Here is an 18,339-nt window from a genome sequence, read left to right on the forward strand (position 1 = left end):
ACTTCCCCCCCATGTATTGAGAAGAAAGGTCTTTCAGTCAAGCAGCGCCCCCTCACCACCCCCCCTAAAAAAGGTGCTTGTAAATTATTTCAGCCTAAGGATTCTTGGGGGTCCACAACTCCCAGACCCCAATGCAATGGCCCAAAGTAATCGGCTGCCCCCCAACACCACCAGCGCGCCTCTGGTGTGTCCCCCACCGCTCAGCACCCAGTGCCCGGGAGAGACGACGTCCTTGTCCCTCCTGGCCGGAACAGGCTCCCTCCGCCGGCCAATTAGCCGGAGCCGTCACCAAGGCAACGGCAGCTGGCGGGCCGGGCGGCTGGCGCGCCCCTTGCCGCCCTGCCCGCGGCGCCTCCCCTGGGGAGGGGTGCTTGAGGAAGGGGGTGGGGGAAGGGAGAAGAAAAGTCCGCCCCACCCCCATTCCTTCCCCAGGAGGCGAGGGTGCGCGTGAAGAGTCAGCTTAGGGCCCTTCGTCCCGGGGTGCAGGGGTCCCCAGCTTCTTCTCCTGGGGCGCACCCCCCACTGTTGCACAGGTAGCCTGCGCTCAGACACCCTTTTTCTCCAGGCAAGTTTGTGGCAGCGCAGCCGTGTGCCCTCCCTCCCGCGCGCTCACAGTCGCAGGGGGCGCGGCACCCCTCACCCACACCGCGGACCTGGCCCCCCGGCCTCAGCCCTACCTGAATGTACGCCATTTTCGCCCGCGCGCACTCACTCCGGCCCGGGCATGGCGCCGCCACGGCCACTTTGCCCTCGCCAACCGGAGAGAGGGGAGAAAGCAAAGGGGGAAAGAAAGAAAAAGGCAGCCGGGTGGCCCCAGACGTGACTGGCGTGGCTGATGAGCGGCTCCCGCCCCTCCGTCGGCCGCCCCGTCCTTGCCTTCCCCTGCGTTCCGGCTCCCGGAGTCGGGGCCGCCTCCCAGGTTGGGAGAGCTCGGGCGCCCAGGGCCTCCTCCTCGGCCTCCCTCGCTGTCCCGCGCTCCCCCCGAGGCGCTCCCCAGGCTGGATAAAGGCCGGGGCGCCTGGGGAGGGAGCCCGGGGCAGCCACGGAGACTGCAGCGACCCCGGCGCGGGCGGGGCCGGAGACGCTGGGGCCCGTGCGCGCCAGAGGCGGGGGAGGGGACCGCGATGGGGAACGGGGTGGGAGGGGGCGGTGCGCGGGTCAGCCCATCCGGTCGGCACCGAGGCTGGCACCTACGAAGAGCAGGGCCTCCGAGGCGGCCGTGAAGCCGAAGGGGCACGTGCGGTCCAGCCCACCTTGTAGTCTGGAGCTGGGAGAGTCCTCCCCATACAGCCCTCTCCCAGACCAGGTTGGAAAAACTTTATTCCCGCCCCCCTCCCCGACGCGCCTAGAACTGTTGCGGTGAGGAACGCAAAGGCCAAACGAATGGGAGCCTCAAGTTAAGGTGGGGCCTTGGGCTCCCAGAGGGAGATACAGCGGCCAGGGTGGCAGGGGCGCGCGGAAAGACCGGTGCGTCCTTTTACCCTAAAGACCTGCCGGACTTGCGCCCTGGGCGCAACAGGTCTGGCGCGGGACGGCCCAGCAGCGCCACCCAGCGTCGCTCCCAGCGTCCTGCGTCTCTGCCCGCTCGAAGCTCCGCGCCAGCGAGCGTGCGCCCCCGGGCGTGTCCACCCGCCGGCCTGCCTGCCCTCCTGGCTGGGACGCTCTGGGCCTGGAGGCCTCCCCCAAACCGGTCCTCCCACCCCAAGGCCACAGAGCTGGGGCTGGGGCTCCACTGAGGGATATGAGGTGGAACATTGCCCTTCGCCGGTTCTCTTTTTAAAATGCCAAGCCATCTCCAGTTGCCAGTTACCTCCAGCTGCCAGTCACCAGTTTACCCACCTTTTTAATCTCCCGCTGCCTCTGTCTTTTCATCAGTAAAAATAGCATAAAATCTCTGCCCTGCCTTTCCTCCAGGGCTGTCTTGTGGGAGTAAATGAGGAAATTAATGCGGAAGTTATAAACAAAAGGTGTAGTATACATATGTGTAAATATTTTGTGTAAATATCTAGCATACATATACATTTCTAAGTATGATATACTACTTCATTTGTAGCACATGGCATGTAACACATGTTGAGCGATTATAATTCCGCAGGCACCATGCTCAACCCTTCACAAGCATTTCGTCTTGTCCTCCTCTGCCTTGCGTACTCCTATACATCTAGCAGAGTGCTTGACTCCTCTTAACTTTATGAGGGAGCTGCCGCAACTATCCCCAGTTTACAGATGGGGAAACTGAGGTGCACAGAGGGAAAGCCACTCTACCAAGTCATGACAGCTGGCAGTTGGTCACACTGGCATTTGAACCCACATGGTCTGTACTCCTAACAACTTCATGGTATGTGTCCACAATGTTTCTTTAACACTGATGGGAAGTGTGCTTGGTGGGGAGTGGGCTTCACAGAGGAGGGGTGCCCACTGGGATAGGTGCTCCTTGGGGGGACTTGAGGGAGGTGGAGGAGTTTGCCAGGTGTTCCCATGAGGAATAGCTAAGCTTTTTGAGACTGTGCCAGGCAGGGCTTTAAACCTTTTAAAACCTTTTACAACAAATTCAATCTTTTAATTCTCTGATATGCTTGAGGTGGGCACTATTACTGTCCCACTCTTTAGATGAGAAAAAAAGGAGGCACAAAGCAGTGAAGTTGCCCAGGGACTATATATACAGCGTCGAGGAGCTGGAATTCAAACCTAGACCCCTTAAATGGAAATCCTTCCCTAGCCACTGCCCCACATTGCTGCATAGTGCCGGATATTGGGGGGAGGGGGATGAAATCCTTAGGGTTAGTTTGGAACCTTAATCCGTAAAGACTTAAAACTGTCTTAGAATACCAAGCACCCCTCCTCCAATGAAGGGGGTTATCTTAAATGGGGATAATAGAACCTACCTCTGGGATTATCAAATACTTTCATGTATGTCAAGCATCAGCATGCAATGGGCAATTAATGTTTGTTGAATGAACAAATGGATGGTATTAATAGCTGATATGGGTACCTCCAACTCTTGAGTCATTATTATGATCGAGGGCTGATCACTTCACGTGCATTCTTGTGTAATCCTCACCAGAGCCCTACAAAGTGGGTACTATCATCGTCCCATATTACAGGTGAGGAAGCTGAAGATCTGAAAGGGGAAGGGAGTTGCCCAAGGTAAACAGGTGAAAAGTGACAGAGACAGGAGAAAAATGCAGATCTGGTTAGCTGTAAAGGCCCATTTCTTTAGGGCCTGCACCATCCTGCCTCCAATGAAAGAAGGAACAAGAAATCGGTCCTAAGTCATTCATCAGGGGAATGCCAGACGTCACTTCAGGGTCCCCAGCTCTGCGAGCCTCTACCTGCCCAACAGGGGACCTGCGGTCCAGCTTTGAGGTGTAACCTGGACTCAGACCAAGGCTGTGCCTGTTTGGATAAGGCAGCGGGCACCTTCACGGGTCTCGGTGGAGAGGCCCCCAGGCCAGTACACTGACAAATTCATGGAATTGCATGTGACCTGTGGTGTGATAAAGGGAGGCCCAGGGGGCTGTCGGGGTACTGAGGAGGGGCCCTAACCTGGTGTGGTGACGGTCAGAGAAAGCTTCCTGAGGGGTGACCTTAAGCTGAGTCCCAAAGAACCGAGATGGGGAGATTATTCTAGAGCCCAGTGGTGCTTAATTGGGGTGGAGGAGTCCATGAACTTAGAAAGGCATAAAGTTACATCTCCATGGTCACTGACCTGGGACTTTGTCACCAGTGGAAATCACATATATTCCTATCACATTACAGTTGTTGCTTATAACTTGACTTTTCATTGACACTCTTTACTGTTTGAAAATTATAGCAGTTATTAGGCCTCTGCTCTAGATCTTTCTATTTAATGCATTATTGAAGAAGCACATACATTACCATATTTAAATTTAAATTGGTTTTAATATTTTGATAAATGTATATTATAATTTCATTATAATTCCATGTATCCTGCTTTATGATTGAAAAGACATTATTTTGAGGTGGGGTCTATAGGCTTCCACAGACTGGCAGAGGGGTCCATGGCAGAGAAAGGATTAAGAACCCCTGGATGTCGCATGTGCATTAGCTTAGAGATGAGAGTGGGAATTCCAAGTAGCTCTCTAGCTGAAGCGAGGAGAGGGTGGTACCAGCTGAAATTCAACAGGTAGGAGGGACCAGGGGCCAGGTAGTCTGGCAGCCTTGTGAGTTACCCCATAGAAGAGCAGGAAGGGTCAGGCTGAGACAGATTTCTGGCATGTCTGTGTGTGTGAGTGTGTGTGTGTGTGTGTGTGTGTGTTTGTCTGTCTGTCTGTCTGTCTGTCTGTCTGTGAGCACGAGTAGACAAGCCTGAAGGCAGGGAGGCTGTTGCAGCAATCTGGGTAAGAAGCAGTGTGAGTCTGAACCAAGGTCATGGCAATGAATCAGTGGCCGAAACTGAATAAGCAGTGATGAGGTGTGGAAGGCAGGGGAGGCTGGAGGAGGGCAGGTTTGCTGGGGGAGGAATTGGGGTTTTGTGTTTGGATATTTTGAACCTCAGATGTGTATTGTCTAGGGTTCCTGAAAGAAACCCAGTTCAATCCAGCTTGAGCGAAAAAGAGCTTATGGGCTTATTAACTTGGAAGGCCAAGGGCAAATCCCACAGAGATGTCTGGATTTAGGGATGCGGTGAAGTCATAAGGACTCACTCTCTCTCCGTATCTTCTCTCTGAACATTGGATTTTTTTCCCCCTGGAGTAGGTTTGCTTCACATGGCAGAAAAATGACCACTAGTGCCTTGAGCTTATATTTTAACAGTTTACGCTCCAAAAGGAAGAGAGACTTTGTATGAAATCTTAGGGAAAAACTCTAAATGGTCCTGCTTAGGTCACGTGCCTACCTATGGACCAAGCAGTGTTTCCAGAGGACCCAGCACTCTGCTTGAGTCAGCCTGGACCAGGTGACCAGACATATGTGGGTATCATGAGCCATGACCCCATAAGGACCCAGAGAGGGGCAGGAGGGGTTCTGTAAGGGATTACAGGAGACAAAAATGCGCACAATGATACGGCAGTGGAACATCCAGGTGTAGATGCCCAATGGGCAGGTTCGATGGTTCCAGAGTTCAGCCCCTCCTAATGCAGAAAGACACTCAGAGCTGAAGATCAGGAGATGAGGCTTCAGTCACCTCCTGGTGGCACTCCCAGGCTCATCTCAGTCTACAGCGTCTACAAGGAACCGGGCCTCTCACATTCTCCCCTCAGAGACCCAGCCCTGGATGGCAGACACAGGCACATAATAATGGTTTTCTCTTCAGGATCCTTGAGAAGGTAGTTAGAGGTGGCACTGCAAACCACGGAGCTCAGGATACCTATTATAACTAAAAAGCACCAGAACAGCAGAAGCAGTCACTGGCATCCATATGGGCAACACACATTCTGGTTAGGTGACTTTCTATTTCTGCCATACAGGCTGACGGCATTGTCTCCCAAGTCAATTTTAATTATACAGCTTCCAGAACATGCCATTTAGCTCCTGTTTTAGCTGTGCCCGTAACTCTGGGCAGTGTTTCTGAACACCACGGAAGTAAGAAGGCTCCGGGCTAATTAAATAGCTGGTCTGGAAATAGGAAGGGCGGCCCCAGGGCTGACGTAACAGAGCAACCCTCTGAGTGACCCTGCATCGGAGTCAGACCCTTTTTATCTCCATCCTCACCAGGGGTAGTGTGGTTTGATAGCTTCAAGTCCAACCTCACCTACATAATAACTGTGTGGCCTCAGGCAAGCCATTTAATCTCTGGGAACCTCAGTTTTCCTCACCTGCAGAATGGGTATAATGCTTTCCTCCCAGGACAGGTGTGAGATGAGGCCAATGAGAAAAATGCATGAGAAACACGAGCGCATAGTTCAGAACTAGTGGCTTCTTTCCCCCATAGCATACATTTAATCTGCAGCCACGGTGCCTCTTACCCTATTTTACAGTTGGAAGGGAAGAGTGTGTCAGGGGGGAGGAAGGGATAATGTGGAGGTTAAAATCCTGACCTCCATGGTGAGCCGGGCCTGGGTCTAAGTCGTACCACCTGCCACTTAGAAGCTGTGTGACTTCACACCTGTCTCTCTGTGCGCCTCACCTCCCTCCTCCATGAATGGGATGCTAACAGCCACTGTTTCATGGAAGTGAGGATTCATCCCTTAGCACAGTGCCTGCCACCGAGGAAGGTCTCAGGAAATGCTAGCTATTACTATTTTTTATTTTCAAAATATATACACACTACACAGACAAGTCACTATTTTTACTAGTCGCTGTACTAGATGCTTTGTTTACCCTGAACCATTGTCCTTTTCTGTTCATGGCCAAAAAAAGAGAAGAAAGAGAGCTGTATCACACACTAGGACATTCGTTCTCAAACCTGACCGCACAGAAGAGCAGGATGGGGGCTGTCTTGTTAATTTCCCATTCTCAGACTCCTCAGCAGAGATTCTGGTGCAGTGGGGTCTGGGGAATCTGCATTTCCTAACAAGCCTCCTAGGGTAGGCTGACGCAGGTGGTCTAAAGTTTGACCTTGACCTCCGCACACTATAACACCATCTTTGGACTTCCCTGGTGGCGCAGTGGTTAAGAATCCGCCTGCCAATGCAGGGGACACAGGTTCAAGCCCTGGTCCGGGAAGATCCCACATGCCACGGAGCAACTAAGCCCGTGTGCCACAACTACTGAGCCTGCGCTCTAGAGCCCCCGAGCCACAACTACTGAGCCCGAGTGCCACAACTACCGAAGCCCACGCGCCTAGAACCCGTGCTCCGCAACAAGAGAGGCCACCGCAATGAGAAGCCCGCACACCGCACGGAAGAGTAGCCCCTGCTTGCCGCAACTAGAGAAAGCCTGCACGCAGCAACAAAGACCCAATGCAGCCAAAAATAAAATTAATTAATTAATTTTAAAAAAAAGAACATCATCTTTATGTTGGTCACACACTTCCTACCGAGGAAGATGGTCACCAGCAGCCAAGCTGCCCCGTGAGTGTCGTTCCATTGACTAGAAAGGATCAGGGGGAAAATTGCATGGAGGCAGGGGTGGGCCTGATGGTGTCCATAATCCCTCAAGATGTTTGACTCACCGGTGATGCTTGACCTCCAGCTGATCCCTGCATCCCCCTGGACATCTCCTTATCTTGCATGCTGTCTGCTGGCATCACTTCTAAGGGTCTTACTCAGATGAAGAAATCTGAAGGTCTAGCCTTTGAAACTCCACTGAAGCCCCCAACCCGTAATACCTTCAGCCCTCACACTGGTTCAAGAATTTCTACCACATATGCTCCTGACTAAGGCTGGTAGCTATAGTCAGCCAAACCCTCTCCGCCCTGTGATTCAGAAAAGGGTAGCTAATTATTTAGCCTTGAAGAAGGAAAATCTGAGGGCAATTTAATAATGGGCTGCAAACATATGAAGAGTTATTAGCGGGGAGCTGGTGACCACCTGTTCCCTCTGTCTGCCATGGCTAGGAGAAACGGAGATGGGATTTAACTGCAGAAATAAAACAGGACACCAGGGTAGTCATGAGCGTACATCACTAATGTGATTTCAAGGGGCAGCATATAAAATCTACCTTCCTAGCATTTACGGCAAGGAAAGAGCTTTGGGTCCGATGTGTTGTCTCCCCGCAGAGGCCAGAGAAAAGCCTGAAGCTGTGAGCCACTTCAAGACAGGGATTTTGTCTTACTCGGCCCTGAGCCCCGGCACTGGGCACACCGTAGACCAGCGGTTCTAAAAGCAGGGTCCCTAGACCAGCAGCAGCAGCAGCACTTGGGATCTTGCTAGAAATGCAGAATCTCAGACCCCATCCCACATTTACTGAATCAGAAACTCTGGGAGTTAAGGGGGACCAACAAGCTATGTGTCAATAAATGATCCAGGTGATTCTGATGCCACCACTGTGTGTTCCACTAACCTGGGGGTCTTATTAAATACAGTTTCTGCTGCAGTAGGTCTGGGGTGGGGCCTGAGATTCTGCATTTCTAATGAGCTTTACGTGATGCTGCTACTACTAGTTGATGGACCGAAGTTTGAGTATCGAGGATCCAGAACAAGTCAGCTCATGTCATTCCTCTGCTTAACACCCTCCAATGACTCCCTTCTCATTTAAAGTAAAAGTCAAAGGGCCCCACATAACCTGGCCCCCATTACCTGCCCTGCTGTGCTCGTCTCCTCTCCCCTACACCTTGCTCGCTCTACTCCAGCCACACTGAACTCCTCGCTGTTCCCTGAACACCCCAGGCAAGCTCCCACCCAGGACCTCTGCATTTATTCCTTCTGCCTGTTACACTCTTCCCCCTGGGGTCCCCCATGGCTCACTCTTTCATCTCTATGACGGGCAGCTTCTAGGATGGTCCATAGTGATCCTGCCTCCTGGTATTGACACCCTCTCATAATCTCCTACCATTGAGTATGGGCGGGACCGATCACAGGTAATGAGACATCAATTCTGTGATTAGGTTACATGAGGCAGTAATTTCTGCCTTGGTAGCAGATGCTTTTCCTTGCTGGCTTTGATGACCCAAGTTGCCATGTTGGAGAGACCCACATGGCAAGGAAATGAGGGGTGCTTATCTAGGAATTGACACCCTTAGTCCAATAGCCATAGAGGAACTGAAATTCTGACAACAACCATGTGAGCTTGGAAGCAGATCCTTCCCCAGCTGAGCCTTTGGGTGAGACCCCCAACCCCAGTCGACACCTTGATTAAAGACTTGTGAGAGACCCTGAAGCAGAGGGTCCAGCTAAGCCATGCTTAGCCCCCTGACACAGAAACTGTGAGATTATAAATGTGTTGTTTTTTTTAAAATTTTTTATTTTTTAGATGTTTGTGGCAGATGTATACAAATGGATTGCTTTTAGTAAATTGATCTATTTAGCAGCCTTGATGAACTCTTACTTGCTTTTAAATTCTTTTTTTTTAAATATTTATTTATTTATTGGCTGCATCGGGTCTTAGTTGCAGCACGTGGGATCTTTCACTGTGGCAGGCGAGCTTCTCTCCAGTTGTGGCGCACGGGCTGCAGAGCATGTGGGCTCTGTAGTTTGTGGCACATGGGCTCTCTAGCTGTAGCTCGCATGCTCAGTAGTTGCAGCGCACGGGGTTAGTTGCCCCGTGGCATGTGGGCTATTAGTTCCCTGACCAGGGATCGAACCCGCATCCCCTGCATTGCAAGATGGATTCTTCACTGGACCACCAGGGAAGTCCCATAAGTGTTGTTTTAAAGCAGCTAAGGCTGTGGTAATTTGGTAGACAGCATTAGATACTACAACCTGCTTCAGGTTTGGCTCACGTGTCACCTTTTTAGTCTGACCTTTCTGACTTTCCTCTTTAAAATAGCAACCTTTCCATTCTGCCAAGAACACCCTATTCCTTTTCTCTGCTTCATTTTTCCCCATAATACATATTGCCTTGTGACATATAGTTTTCATATTTTTATGGCCTGTCTCTCCAACTAGAAGTAAGCTTTCTAATCTCAGGGTTTGTTTTCTTGTTTGTTTTTTGTCTTTTTCTCCCATACGCATATCCCTAGTACCTAGAGTAGTGCCGAGCATGTAGAAAGCACTCAGTAATTTTGTTGAACGAATAAATGAATTCTGCCGACAGTCTCCCTCCACACAGTGGACACATAGCAGTGATGGGCACCAACCTTGGTTTTTCACTATAGCAGCCCTGGTGAGAAAAGAGGTTTTTCCAGACATTTTTATACAGCAGTCCTCACTTATCTGTGGTTTCAGTTACCAGGGGTCAACTGCGGTTCAAAAATATTAAATGAAAAATTCCAGAAATAAACAATTCATCTGTTTTATACTGCATGCTATGCTGAGAAGTGTGATAAAATCTCAAGCCATCCGATTCTGTCGTCTAGGCTGAGAATCATCCCTTGGTCCAGCATGTCCCACCCATTAGTCACTTAGTAGCAGCTCGGTTATCAGATGGACTGTTGGGGTATCTCAGTGCTTGTGTTCCAGTAACCCTTATTTTACTTAATAATGACCCCCGAGGCGCAATTCGTGTTGCTGGCCATTCAGATGTGCCAAAGAGCAGCTGTCAAGTGCTGCTTTTTTTTTTTTTTTTTTTAAACATCTTTATTGAAGTATAATTGCCTAACAATGGTGTGTTAGCTTCTGCTTTATAACAAAGTGAATCAGTTATACATATACAATATGTTCCCATTTCTCTTCCCTCTTGCATCTCCCTCCCTCCCACCCTCCCCATCCCACCCCTCTAGGTGGTCACAAAGCACCGAGCTGATCTCCCTGTGCTATGCGGCTGCTTCCCACTAGTTACCTATTTTACATTTGGTAGTGTATATATGTCCATGACACTCTCTTACCCTGTCACATCTCACCCCACCCCCTCCCCATATCCTCAAGTCCATTCTCTAGTAGGTCTGTGTCTTTATTCCCGTCTTGCCACTAGGTTCTTCATGGCCTTTTTTTTTCCCTTAGATTCCGTAAATATGTGTTAGCATACTGTATTTGTTTTTCTCTTTCTGACTTACTTCACTCTGTATGACAGACTCTAACTCCATCCACCTCATTACAAATACCTCCATTTCATTTCTTTTTATGGCTGAGTAATATTCCATTGTATATATGTGCCACATCTTCTTTATCCATTCATCTGTCGATGGACATTTAGGTTGCTTCCATGTCCTGGCTAAAGATGTCACAAAGAAAGAAAACTACAGGCCAATATCACTGATGAACATAGATGCAAAAATCCTCAACAAAATACTAGCAAACAGAATCCAACAGCACATTAAAAGGATCATACACCATGATCAAGTGGGGTTTATCCCAGGAATGCAAGGATTCTTCAACATACGCAAATCAATCAATGTGATACACCATATTAACAAATTGAAGGAGAAAAACCATATGATCAAGTGCTTCTTTTAAGTGGAAAGGTGAAAGTCCTTGACTTAACAAGGGAAGAAAAAAATTGTATGCCTAGTTTGCTAAGATCTACAGTAAGAATGAATCTTCTATCCACAAAATTGTGAAGAAGTAAAAATAAATCTGCACTAGTTTTGCTGTTGCACCTCAAACTGAAAAAGTTACAGCCACAGTGTATAAGTGCCTAAAGGTGGAAAAGGCATTAAATTTGTACAATAAGATATTTTGAGAGAGAGACCACATTCATATGACTCCTGTTACAGTATATTGTTAAAATTGTTCTGTTTTATTATTGTTATTAATCTCTTACTCTGCCTAATTTATAAATTAAACTTTATCATATGTATGTATAGGAAAAACATAGTATATAGAGGGTTTGGTACTGTCTGTGGTTTCAGGCATCCACCTGGGGTCTTGGAACATAAGCCCCACTAACAAGGGGGACTACTGTGTGTCAATCCAGGAAAGGACTCATTGGGCCCACCTGGCTCTTGTCCCACCTTATTAAGGGAAACATGGGAAAATCCCTTATACAGAGACTGAGACCTTCGGACATCTGTGTATCAATCTGCCTTCTCAGGAGTAATGGATAAATCTTAACACTCTATCCATCATTGTCAAGCAAGGTTCATCCGGAGGCCTGGGTACATTTTCTTCCAAGAAAGAGCTTGCCTCTCTGAGGTGAGGAAGGAGAATTCAGCATTGTCTACAGAGCCCTTGCCCTGCACGAAGACTTGTATGTGAACATTCAGAGCAGCACTATTCATGATTGCCCCAAAGTGGAAACAACCCAAATGTCCATCAGTGGGTGAATGGATAAGCAAAATGAGGGTTAGCCATGTAATGCCTAACTTTACAGCAATAAAAAAAAAAAAAAAAAAAAGCAAGGGACTTCCCTGGTGGTCTAGTGGTTAAGACTTCATGCTCCCAATGCAGGGGGCCTGGATTTGATCCCTGGTCTGGTAACTAGATCCCGCATGCTGCAACTAAAAGATCCCGCACGGGGCAATGAATATCCCACACACTGCAACTAAGACCCGGCACAGCCAAATAAATAAATAGATAAATATATATATTTTTTAAAAGTCATTAAAAAAAGAGCAAACTACAACATGGATCACCTCAAAAGCATTCTACTAAGTGAAAGAAGCCAGACAAAAAAAAAACACATGTATTATATGACTCCATTTATATGAAATGTCCAGAAAGGGCAAACCTATAGAGATAGGAGGGAGTTAGTGGTTGTCTGGGGCTGGCAGTGGGAATGGGGAATGAATGCAGCTGCAGTGGGGAATGGGGAGTGGTGATGGAAATGTTCTAAAACCATATTGTGGTTATAGTTGCATGACTTTGTGAATTACTAGAAATCATCAAATTTATACTTAAAAATGAGTGAATTTTATGGCATGTAAATTGTACATTAACAAAGCTATTTTTAAAAAGAAAATAAAATGAAAAGCCCTTGCTAAAAATCTTTTTTGGTTCTATGTCTAAAGGACTTCCTCTCAAATTCTCTTTGAGACTTATGCTTCCTCACTTTTTAGATGTCTGTTTCTATGAAAGATCAATGAAAAGCCCCCACTGGTTTCCCAAATAATATAAACGAACACAATAAATTAATAAATAAACAAACAAGCAGGCCTTGTTTCTGCCCTAAGGCAATAAAAAGGTCATAACATTCTGACCTTTTGAAGTGGTTTTCTGCTCATGTTTGCAGACCCTTTGTCGTCTGACTCTGTCACTGGGTGAACTGCACCAGCTCCAGGGGTCTGTGCCCATCAGAGCAACTGAAGAATCCACATTCATGTAGGAACAGGAAGAGTACGAGTAAAATCTTGCATTGTGATTACAGGAGTTTGAGAAAGAGTGAAATAGTCTGATTAGTCTGTCTCTTGGTGACCTGCAAATTCCATCTCAATGCAATCAGAGGACAGAGGCAGCTTCAACTTTGGCAGCCCCTGGAGCAAGCGCAGATGCAAGGGGGGATGGAGCGCTCGGTTTGGCACCGCCTCGGTCAGGTGCCCATGTAAGCACTAGGGACGGCACACCAGGAATGGCAGCCCACTGGAAACACATGGAAAAGAGAAGGGAAGTTCCCACAAAGGAAGTAAGGATGGTGAGGAGGCAGCAACACCAGATAGCCGTTATATTACTGCCACATGTGGAAAAATCATAATAGGGCAAGATATCCTATGGGCAAGGGCAGCCAGTATGGACTTCAGAGAGCACAGGTCTAACAGCTGCTCATGGGGAAATGCCTTCCTGGTTATATTCAGAGCCACCTTGATCAAGGGCAGCAAGATTTTCCTTTCTTAGGGCCAGCCCCATACACGTACATGTCCTCGCTCTCCACTCAAGGGGACTTAAAAGTGTTGAGGATTCTGGGATAGCCTGTGGTCCAAAGGTGGTGGTCACTGGATGATCCACACGGGCAGTGTGAAAACAGCAACCTCATTTAAAATAAAATCAAGAAGCCAGAAGGGGGAGCTCTCATGCCCTGCTACTCCATGTCAATCACCTCCCGGAGGGAAGAAGGTACCTTGCACTCCTGAGCAGGAAATGCCAAGGCGGAATTTCTCCTAGCACAGCAACAGTGCCAATGAGAAATGCCAGCCAATGAGAAATGTCACTGCTAAGCTAATGAGACGTCATCACCACCGTGAGTTCCTACTTTCCCCCAGTGAACTGTCCTTTAAAACAGCCCCTCCCAACTCCTTCCTTTCCCCTATAAAAGAAGGCTCCCTTCCTTTGTTTTCTGGACATGCTTATGGTTTATGATAGATTGCATGTCCCCAATCACAGTACTTTGCTGTTCCCAGGTAAACTCATTTGCTGGTAAAATAACTAGCTCTTTTAATAATTTAAGGTCAGTTTTAAAACTGTTGACAGTTTTTAAGGTCAACAGCAGGCAGTTCATTGTCCACTGGGTCCTTTCCACCCCTCCCATTTATAGTTATGCAGGAGTGGCTACACATAATTTTCAGGGCTCAGTGCAAAATGAAAATGAGGGGCCCCTTTATCAAAAGCAAGCACAGGGTCTTTCTGAGCATGGGATCTGTGCCACTGCCACTAAAGCTGGCCCTGTCCTCATGACATAAATGTCTTCTCCCTTGTCCTACTTAGAAGACTCTGGTACCCCTCTCTCCCCCTAGTCACTTGTGCCCCCCTCTTCCTTCACCTCTGGCTCCACTTTTATCTAGTATTGAAAACTAAAAGAACCAACAAAAACAAAAACAAAACAAAAAACCCACCTCCCCTGCAAGTTTAAATCCAAATATCTCTGAGGCTAAAGAGCTCTGCCAGGAGAAAGAGTTTTGCATTTTAAGTACCTTAAAGTATGTCTTACAGTATTTCTCCTCATCCTTGCCTAGAAACGGCCCCAGCATTTTTCGTGGGCCTCGGGTTGAAGATGAGTAGCTTCCTGAATGGAATCCCAGCCCCCAGGGCTGTCACCACTTGGTGATGTTTAATAATAACTATTTCCATTTATTGAGCCCTTACCCTGTGACCAAGTACAGTCCTACACACTCCACATACATAGATTCCGTTCCATCCTCACAACAACTTTGTAAGCCAGGCACAAAGGCAGTATCCACTTTTCAAGAAAAAAACTGAGGCTAAGAGATATTCAGCAAATCATCCCAGGTCAGACAGTCAATAAGTGGCAGAGCTGGGGTCTGAGTCCAGGTCTGACAGGGAGCAGAGTTCCTGCGACGCCAAACAATGTTTTATCATTCCATTTCTAACCCCACAGAGTCCCGGAGACTGGACACAGGGCAAATGAAGCCATTATTATCTCAAGATGCATGTTGATGCCTTTTGCAGTGCTCAAATTCCATTAAAACTGATCAACTTTGAAGGTTACCATGGAAAAGAAAATCAAAGATAGGTCAACCAAAATGCTTTTGGTGAGAACCAATGTCAAACCCTACTAGACTATCCATGTTTCTAGGTTCAGAGTTAAAATCTCTGAAGCTTGAGCGATAATCTTCCTGAGTAAAGCAAATGGGCAATTAGTAGAAATGAATAAGTGTAAACCACCCTGCAGAGAAAGGATGGGTTGGAGATTGCTTTAGAGAGCTGGAGAAGAGGCTGTACTAAAATAGTGGAAACTTGCCCAGTCTTCCCTAAAACACTGTTTGAATCATTTATTCCGCCAAGTGTATTGAGCATAAATTTCTATGAGCCAGCCAGAGTGTGGGGAATGGGAGATTCAAGGTGGGCCATTTCCCAGCCCAAAGGCCTCCCATGGCCCCCATTGCCTACAGGACAAATACCACCGCATTGACCTGGCATTCAAGGCCTTCCCTAACCTGACTTCATGCCATCTTGTAGAGGGAAGGCACACAGTGCATGCAAAGCTGGAGAAGGCGAGGGATCGTACTGGGGAGAGCTGAGTTAAAAGAGTGAGGTCAGGCATTGGGAAGCGAGAAGGGTCTCCTGACTGTCAGTTAACAGTGGCTCATCTTTGTGGCTGGGCTGACTTCACTGTGTGGGAACCACGTTTTGCCTTCCTGACCGCCCGAACCACAGACCTCCCTGATGAGATCAGATGCCCCATCACAGTCTCAGAGTGGATGGCGTCTGACACACAAGCTTGTACCCCTTGTATGGGGCTATATGATCAGGCCACCCAAGATGGCCATTCTCTTGCTCTCTGTACATCCCCTGCTCGACCAGTCCCTGCTTCACCTACGCCTACTCACATGACTAACCTTCTCTCTTAACCATGGAGCCTAATCAGTAAATGCCTACATACTTGCCCTGACCCCAGCTTGTGATTGTTCTAATCTTTCGATGAGAACTATCTGCACTATGATAGTTTATCAAAGAGGTGTGCCCCTCTGCTGGTTTCCCTGGCAACTGATGAGCCAACCTGAGGTCAAGTCCCTCTATAACTGGTAAACCACCCCCCACGCTGCCCCCAGAGCGAAGCTCGCTGCCATGTCCTGCCCGCCGTGCACTGCACACAGTGGGGTGTCAGACATGTATGATCCCCCATCCATTAAACCATTGATGTCTCTGTCACTGACTCTGGGCTCTTTCTTCAGTCTTGAAGCTGGGCAAGAACAAGGGCTTACAGGCCTATGGGGTGCAGCCCAACACGGGGTATGTTCAGTTGGTAACCCTAGGCCTTTCCCTGGATCTGGCGTGACCCAGAGACTGTCCCTGCCCCTTGGGGCCCCCTCCTTCTCCAAAAAAACATGCTGCTGACCCAGTGAGTAACCAAGTAATTCCTGAGGGGCCTGGTCTGCTTGATCCCAGGCCTGCTCTCACACTGTCGGTTCAGCCAGTTTCTCAGAGAGAGGTACACCTACTCACCCATCACCCCATCTTGCTCAACTGTTACCTCTTTCACTTCTCTGTTTCCTGAACACCTACTACAGAGCTTCGCACAGTAAACTGCTGGGAACAGTATTGAATCAAGTTCTCATCCTGCCTGTTGGAGTTTTTATCAAGCAGCCTACTTCCTTTTTTTTTTTCTTGAAATCCTGCCTAGGGAAAAGAACAAGAATCCACTGCACACAGCCAATTTACTACATCTGCCTGTGTCCTCAACAATAGCCTGTTCCACTTTAAAAAGCATGACAATGCCCTGGAGTCCCTGGTTGCAGACCTAACCCCCCAAAGTTGTTGAAAGCCAGGGCCCAAGACCCAGCTGTGCCGTTCCGATGTTTGCTTTTCAGGAAAGTAATCTTTCTGAATGGAACCCATTCTGCTATCTTAGGAAGGGTAAATCTTTGGAGACTACTCAGCAGAGGTAGCCCCAGAATTTTTACACTAGGACACAAGTTGGGTCTCTGGTGGGAAGGAGGATTGAAAATGAGGATATTGAATAGCACATCAGATTAAGAAAATGTCAGCTGCCCATATTAAAGAGTGGTGGGCTGATGGAAACTGAGGGATGGGGAAGGCTAAAGCCTCCCCCTACACCCCCAGCAAAACACACACACACACACACACAATGCTGTCCCCTTGGAATCACCAATGGTATTCGGGTCTCAGGAGTGGAAACCACAGACCATTGGAAGGATAGTTATTTGGGGTTCAGTGTTGATCCCAACAAATGTAGTAGAATTTTAGGATCTTAAAACATCAGAGCTGGCTGTGACATGGCATAAGATGAGTATTTCAGAAATATTTCTTAAAAGTTTAGCAGTGTTGCCAAAACTCAGCCTCTGTTCACCGGTGCCAAAGAGAAATGTGGAGACAGAGTTTTGGGTGAAGTAGAAAAGAATAGCTTTATTGCTTTCCCAGACAAAGGGGGCCACGGTGGGCTAATGCCCTTAAAACTGTGTGTCCCCTCCTGGAGGGGGTAGTGAGGAGTCTTATAGTGTTCAAGGAGCAGGGCGTGATCGGTTTGTGGACATTCTTCTGATTGGTTGGTGGTGAGGTAATCAGGAGTCAGCATCATCAACCTTCCGGTTCTAACTGATCTGGGGTCCACGTGCTTGTGGGCAGCAGACAGTTAACTTCTTCCACCTGGCGGGGGTTTTGGTATCTGCAAAACAGCTCAGAGGACGTGGCTCAGAATATTATCCACAGTCCTTGAGGAGGAGCTAAAGGTCCTTGACTTTGTTTAATGGCTAAAGTATTATTATTTTGTCTTGCTTGACTGTTTTCCTTTCTCTCTGCATTTTCTCACTTCTCTGATTAAATATTTTCTTTGACTAAAGTTTTTCTACAGACAGAAGGCCGGCAGAGGACATGGATGGGGTCTATTCTGGGAAGCCTCATAGGATCCTGCTTGGTTACAGTAGGAATTAGCTTGGTTGAGATTTTGCTCATCTTTTAGACGCTACTGAGATCAGGGATCCAGGAATGCCTGAATCGTGCCCCTGTCAATCTCCTTATACCACCCCGTCACTCCACCTCATTCCCAATGTTACTTAGGGAGCCACATGCAAGGAACAGTAGCTAGATTGGAATCAAGACACTTTTTATTAATAGTTGAACCTAGACCTAATAATCACCAGCGTAAAATTTCCTTTAAATATGGCACAAATGAACCAATCTACGAAAGAGAAACAGACTCACAGACATAGAGAACAGACTTGCGGTTGCTAAGGGGGAGAGGGGAGGGAGAGGGATGGAGTGGGAGTTTGCGGTTAGTAGATGCAAACTATTACATGTAGAATGGATAAACAACAAGGTCCTACTCTATAGCACAGGGAACTATATCCAATCTCCTGGGATAAACCACAATGGAAAAGAATATAAAAAGAATGTATATATATGTGTATAACTGAGTCACTTTGCCGTATAGCAGAAATTAGCACAACCTTGTAAATCAACTATACTTCCATTTTAAAAAAGGAAAAAAAAAAAAACTCCCTTTAAAAAGGGAACACTTTTCTAGAGCACTCAGTTTAAGCTCCAGAATAAAACGGGCTTCTTAATCCCCCGCCCCCATCCATGAATATAAATCTTGGAGCCTGCCCAGCCT

General features: G+C 47.9%; 1 protein-coding gene across 2 annotated transcripts in view; it reads right to left on the minus strand.

Moving 5' to 3' along the window:
- The window catches only part of SYT17 (synaptotagmin 17), a 91,200-nt gene extending 89,907 nt beyond the window's left edge, over positions 1-1,293 (minus strand). The window contains exon 1 of one of the 2 annotated variants that reach the window (XM_059897335.1): positions 1,254-1,293. In XM_059897335.1, coding sequence (XP_059753318.1) covers positions 1,254-1,286 — 33 coding nt within the window. In that variant the 5' untranslated portion in view covers positions 1,287-1,293. Of the gene's footprint in view, positions 1-677; positions 780-1,253 lie in introns of those variants that run through there. The other variant, XM_059897336.1, reaches the window with a different exon arrangement.
- Between the last annotated feature and the right edge of the window lie 17,046 nt (positions 1,294-18,339).

Source organism: Balaenoptera ricei, chromosome 15 (genome assembly GCF_028023285.1).
Source record: "Balaenoptera ricei isolate mBalRic1 chromosome 15, mBalRic1.hap2, whole genome shotgun sequence".
NCBI classification, from domain to species: domain Eukaryota; kingdom Metazoa; phylum Chordata; class Mammalia; order Artiodactyla; family Balaenopteridae; genus Balaenoptera; species Balaenoptera ricei.